Source organism: Sinocyclocheilus grahami, unplaced genomic scaffold, assembly GCF_001515645.1.
Source record: "Sinocyclocheilus grahami isolate Dianchi unplaced genomic scaffold, SAMN03320097.WGS_v1.1 scaffold76.1, whole genome shotgun sequence".
Lineage (NCBI taxonomy): Eukaryota > Metazoa > Chordata > Actinopteri > Cypriniformes > Cyprinidae > Sinocyclocheilus > Sinocyclocheilus grahami.
This window is the reverse complement of record NW_015505255.1, coordinates 2,682,351-2,687,926: the sequence shown is the minus strand read 5'-3', so window position 1 is coordinate 2,687,926 and position 5,576 is coordinate 2,682,351. Positions and strand designations below refer to the sequence as shown.

Sequence of the window (5,576 nt, the reverse complement as noted above, 5' to 3'; positions counted from 1 at the left end):
ATCATACCGTGTGTAAATAATCATGATGGAAAGTCCGACTCACTTCTGCACAAATCCTTTCGAATAACCGATTAAAAATGATTCAGTGATTCCTGACAGATATTCTGCTCTAAAACGTTTTCAGGTACATACATTTTTACGATTACATTAATAAAGACATACCTATTAGACAAATCCCAGCTTCACTTCGCTCCAACAAGCTGCTCACTCGATTGGAGTACGTTTCTCGGTTCGCGAGTTGTTGACTCAACAGATTCTGATTCGCAACGAATCGTTCAGACCGGTTTGTGAGTAGGTTTAAAAGATTCAGTGAAAAGACTCGACTCAAAAGATCGATTCATTTAAGAGTCGGACATTGCTCGTTCAGGCCTGAGGTGATGTGTGAGCTATGTAGTATAGGCTATATACGCTTGTCCGTTATAGCGTCTAAACATTATAATTTTTCCGTGTTAATTTTCCTAACTGTTCTCCGTTACTATTCACGTGTTTGTTTCCGGAATTCTTTAATGATTTATGTCTTGAATAACAGTGAGAACTGGTATATGAACATAGCTCAAAAATAAGTAGCTAACACAGTCAACGTTTGGTGTGTCCTCACCCTTTGCTGAAGAAGGATAATTGTAGCATCAAGGCATTCAAATAGTTTTTGTGCAAACTGAAGTGACAAACACCTCAGCATAAGCATGTTTAAAGGCAAAACGGCATGGTTCTCGGACAGTGTTGGAAAGAGGGTACCGTTAACCAACTTCTGGGGTGAGATGAAAAGTATTTAGCTATATATGCTACTAATACAACTCACGTAAAGTGATAAAGACACTGTTAATGAACATTTGGGAATATGTCATGTTATATCTGTTTATATATTATATAGCTTATATAGTTTATATGTATAGTTTCTGAAGGGGGAGCGCTTTCTTCCTGGAAAACGGCAGATTACCTCTTCAGTGCTGATGCCTCTTCTGAAGACACTAAAAGGTATGTTCAGTTTACAGTACAATTCTTGTTTGAGGGTGATTTGGTCATACTACTGAATACTAAAGAAACCAGCCTATAGAGTGTACTTAATCTAAATCTTCTGTACCCAAAACCATTGAAATGCCTGAAAACTTTTGCCACAAAGGTGTGCCTAATTTCTTTTTATGTTTTAGGATATATGAAAGTGAGGATTATGTAAAAAACAGGGCAACGGTTTTCCACAGCAACTTCCTGTCAGCATGTAAACACCGCCAGAGTGTAACATCTGTGCCTATTGGCCACTATGTTCTGCCCCCCGACTCTGTCCAGAATGGTAAAGCATGAACATGCCATTATTTTTAGTGACATGTTCCAATGTAAAGAATGAGTAGTTTTTACAATGAAAAATAGTGAATGCCTAATTACTGTTCCAATTCTTCTCTTTAGAAATGAGAGTGCTAATCGGAAGGTTCATTTGGGAAACCGATGAACAGGTATGAGAATATGCCGTCTGTTAATCCAGTGTCCAGTTATTCCTCTCTGTCATTTGTTAGCTTCTCAATCTATTGAAGGTGATGTGTGAAGATCAGATATATGCTGAAGTGTCTGAAGACAGTCTGTCTGATGAGACTGAACATCAAGCAGTGAGAGAGAAGAACAGGTATGCATTAACTCTTTTTTTAGTTCTTTAGTTCTTTATAGTTATTGGCAGAATGCATACATTTATTTCAGTGAATTTTCATTTTTTTAAACACATAATTCTTTAATATTGTTCAGTTTACTGTACAAATGAGGTCTAAATATTATTTTCATTACCACAGCACTTTATCTTCATAAAAGCATGGTTTAACCTCATGTTATCTATTAGCCAGGACGATTACGAGACTGTTGCATCGCCGAACAAAGTGTGTTCTTGTAGTGAGATGTGGAAATATCCTGTAAACAACATGATCTCAGGTATTTAATTAAGAAACAAAACTGACACCATAGTACTTTGACCTATAATTCACATGTCCTCAAACCATTTATTACCGTCTCATTTGCAGGATATGTTCATATTGACCAAATTAAGAAGTATTCAGGGGAACTTTATGATTTTCTTCCCTCCCTCCATGGCCATAATGTTTCAAGATCTAATGACGTGACACCTCGTCATTGTCACAAAGAAATGTAATATAATATGCTACACATAAGAAGTGGATTGTCTTTGTTTATACGTTTCTTTGACAAACATATTTAATGCAAATGGATGCTTATTTTCAGTTCCTACTCATCTCATATGAATCTTCCGCAGCGTATCAGACATTTCCCAGCAATATAAAATCCAATCCCTGTATGTGAACAAAGGGGATATGACAGGTTACAGAGAATAACAGTAGTAATATCATTAAAGTGGCATACTTCAAAACAAAACTGTGTCCCTGTTTATTTTCTGTTGATGGTTAATTACCTTCCAGTGAGGTGGTCTGTCCATTAAAAGATTTTCGCTGAGGTCAAGTTTTATAAGTCTGCTGAAACCAGGGATTAAGTAATCTTCCAGTGATCTGATGCTGTTAAATTTAACAGACAGGATCTGCAGATTTGCTATGTCTGGAAATAGTTATGACAACAAAATTAACAGAACACGAAAAAGTCCACATGAGGACCAACGGGAACAAACAAGGATTTATACCTAATAACTATTAGAATAATAATGACAGTGAAAGAGTAACTATTAGTCCTATAAACATTAACGATATGTGTAATGAGAGCAAAGTGACAGATCAAAGGTACAGCGGCTTCTTACAGCAAGCTGTCGCCAGTCGTCCTCTTAAAACTGTTTTAACACACATTCATGCCATAAATAGTAATTTAATTAAATGGAAAATTTCTAACCTGTCAGTGCTGTAGGGATGTGTGTAAAACAGTTCTTGCCCAGGTTCATGAAGACCAGTGACTCTTAAGTGATTAACATCCTCTGGGAGGTCTTGAAGTTTATTATCAGCCAAGTTTAACCATTGCAAACTGCTGAGACCCCCAAATTGTGATGGCAGGTGTGTAATTTTGTTATTATGAAGCCCAAGTTTCTCTAACCTCCCAAGTTTACCAATAGATGATGGTATAGAGACAAGACCGCATCCTACAGCCCAGAGCTCTCTCAGTTCTCTCAGGTCACCTATTGCTTCTGGGAGAACAGATAATGGGTTGTGGTTCACGCCCAGGTAAGTCAGGTGTTTCAGTGATCCAATGTTGCCAGGAAGCATGGTCAGCTGGTTTCTATCCAGTATCAGTTCTTCAAGCTTTTCCAGATGCAGAATCTTACAGGGAATGCGAACACTGTTTTAGACATGATTTCTGCTAGACATTATTACATGTGATATGTGCAACAAATTCATTCAATGAGTGTTTTTTGAGTATCTACTTTGAAAAACATAGTACGTTTGAGGATAGGAGTACCTCGTCTGGTGGTAAAATGAGCTGATTGTTGTTCAGAACAAGTTTTTTTCAGTGTAACAAGTCTGGAAACACCAGGTGGCAAAACATCTAGACCCCTATGGCTCATGTTCAGACTTTCCTGTTGTTTGCTGAGACATTTCAGTACCATATCATCCCCGTTCATTTTATTTCATTTAATAAAAACACGATATATCAGAAATACAGGCGGTATTGAATAGAGAAGCTAGATTTGTCATCATCGCCATGAACGGTTCTTGTACACAGAATGGTGATATTCATCAGTCTTTAAATGAACTCGAGTCGTTGGACGATGTAGCGCTCAAAGGGGAATGCTTTTTATAGTTATTTTTGTTTATTCTTTAGGGACAATGTTCAAATGCAGAAAGTTTTTTTTTCTTTGATCGCAGTTGTCTGTATGTTTTTGTACAGACTGCGCTGCGCTCTGCATGCGCAGCACAGAGCGCAGTTGGGATGTTCTTGAATAACTTCCCAGAGAACAGGAAGAAGTGGGATGGCCGTGAGGGGCATCAGTGCATATGTGAGCGAAAGCTTGCTAGGAGTACATAGGTCTTCTGGAGTTTGGGCTGTACGTGTATAAGTTAATAAAATGGAAAAAGACAACCTCACCGTGGTCCTGCACTCTAAAGGAGATCTCAGATTGGTATGACATTTTATGCATTTTGGGTGAAGATTTTGCAACCCTTGAACTCTGATTGCACTTGCGATTTATAATTGCAGATTTTTCTGCATTTTAACCATAGACTGTATTTTAACAGGAGCAGCGTCCCATTCCGGAACCAGGACCAAATGGTATAGATTTGTTTCTTAGTAATATTTCCAAATGCATTGCAATGATGATGAACAGTTTAATATTCTTATTTATTCATTATTTTTCGAAGAGGTGTTACTTCAGATGCATTCTGTGGGCATCTGTGGGTCAGATGTGCACTATTGGCAGAACGGCCGCATTGGGGACTTTGTGCTGAAACAGCCCATGGTTTTGGGACATGAAGCCTCTGGTCGTGTGGTGAAAGTGGGCTCTGCTGTGACGCACCTCAAAGCAGGTTAGTTCTCTCTTGATTTGGCTTAGTTTGAAATATTATGTCAGTTAAACTCAGATGAAGTGAGTTTTTCTTTCATTGTTTTGTATTCAACAGGAGACAGAGTTGCCGTTGAGCCTGGAGTTCCTCGTGAAGTAGATGAGTTCTTTAAATCTGGACACTACAATCTGTCTCCCAGCATATTCTTCTGTGCCACTCCTCCAGATGATGGAAACCTCTGCAGATACTACAAACACAATGCAAACTTCTGCTACAAGTCAGATCACTATTACTGGATTACTGGTTTATATAATGAGGGAGTCCATAGCACTTTCATTTTTTTGCATAATAATCATGTATATGGCTGTGTGTGTGTGCAGGCTTCCCGATAATGTGACCTATGAGGAGGGAGCCCTGATCGAACCCTTGTCAGTGGGCATTCATGCCTGCAAGAGGGCAGGGGTCACTCTCGGAAGCTCAGTGTTTGTTTGCGGTGCAGGTCAGTCTTTTCTAATGATTGATATTTATGCAACTGTTACACATTAACTAGCCAATCAGTGTAATTACCTCTGACTTCTTGGCCACTGCCACTTTTCTATAGCGTGTCAGGACTGCAAAACAGTTGTTGCTTAGTCAGCTAATAGCACATCTGGATAACATGGCTTTTGGGAAGTGTGACTGGTTATAGCAAAAATATATTTTTGACTATATACAGTGGGTACGGAAAGTATTCAGACCCCCTTAAATTTTTCACTCTTTGTTATATTGCAGCCATTTGCTAAAATCATTGAAGTTAATTTTTTTCCCCATTAATGTACACACAGCACCCCATATTGACAGAAAAACACAGAATTGTTGACATTTTTGCAGATTTATTAAAAAAGAAAAACTGAAATATCACATGGTCCTAAGTATTCAGACCCTTTGCTCAGTATTTAGTAGAAGCACCCTTTTGATCTAATACAGCCATGAGTCTTTTTGGGAAAGATGCAACAAGTTTTTCACACCTGGATTTGGGGATCCTCTGCCATCCCTCCTTGCAGATCCTCTCCAGTTCGGTCAGGTTGGATGGTAAACGTTGGTGAACAGCAATTTTTAGGTCTCTCCAGAGATGCTCAATTGGGTTTAAGTCAGGGCCCTGGCTGG

At 38.7% G+C, this 5,576-nt stretch overlaps 2 protein-coding genes and 1 pseudogene across 3 annotated transcripts in view; 2 read left to right on the top strand and 1 right to left on the bottom strand.

Annotated features, from left to right (window-relative positions):
- The first annotated feature begins 363 nt into the window (after window positions 1-363).
- LOC107586000 (telomere repeats-binding bouquet formation protein 2-like) lies at window positions 364-2,225 on the top strand. The gene is made up of 7 exons (XM_016273214.1): window positions 364-753; window positions 894-975; window positions 1,149-1,288; window positions 1,402-1,448; window positions 1,527-1,615; window positions 1,823-1,911; window positions 2,001-2,225. Exons 1-7 carry the CDS (start codon window positions 684-686, stop codon window positions 2,126-2,128), a joined length of 645 nt encoding a protein of 214 aa, XP_016128700.1. The 5' UTR covers window positions 364-683; the 3' UTR covers window positions 2,129-2,225.
- Window positions 2,217-3,553, bottom strand: LOC107585999 (plant intracellular Ras-group-related LRR protein 3-like; annotated as a pseudogene).
- A 349-nt stretch (window positions 3,554-3,902) lies between these two features.
- LOC107585997 (sorbitol dehydrogenase-like) overlaps window positions 3,903-5,576 on the top strand; it is a 6,301-nt gene continuing 4,627 nt past the window's right edge. For both annotated transcript variants that reach the window (XM_016273213.1, XM_016273212.1), the window contains exons 1-5: window positions 3,903-4,051; window positions 4,167-4,200; window positions 4,290-4,454; window positions 4,548-4,707; window positions 4,811-4,929. In XM_016273213.1, coding sequence (XP_016128699.1) covers window positions 3,998-4,051; window positions 4,167-4,200; window positions 4,290-4,454; window positions 4,548-4,707; window positions 4,811-4,929 — 532 coding nt within the window. In that variant the 5' untranslated portion in view covers window positions 3,903-3,997. The remainder of the gene's footprint in view (window positions 4,052-4,166; window positions 4,201-4,289; window positions 4,455-4,547; window positions 4,708-4,810; window positions 4,930-5,576) is intronic.

What these genes read in the sequence shown, in the direction of transcription:
- LOC107586000 (XM_016273214.1), top strand. Translation starts at nt 684, where the DNA reads ATGTTTAAAGGCAAAACGGCATGGTTCTCGGACAGTGTTGGAAAGAGG. An exon ending in TCTTCTGAAGACACTAAAAG is followed by an intron (nt 976 to 1,148) that starts GTATGTTCAGTT and finishes TTTATGTTTTAG; the next exon opens with GATATATGAAAGTGAGGATT. An exon ending in CCCCGACTCTGTCCAGAATG is followed by an intron (nt 1,289 to 1,401) that starts GTAAAGCATGAA and finishes TCTTCTCTTTAG; the next exon opens with AAATGAGAGTGCTAATCGGA.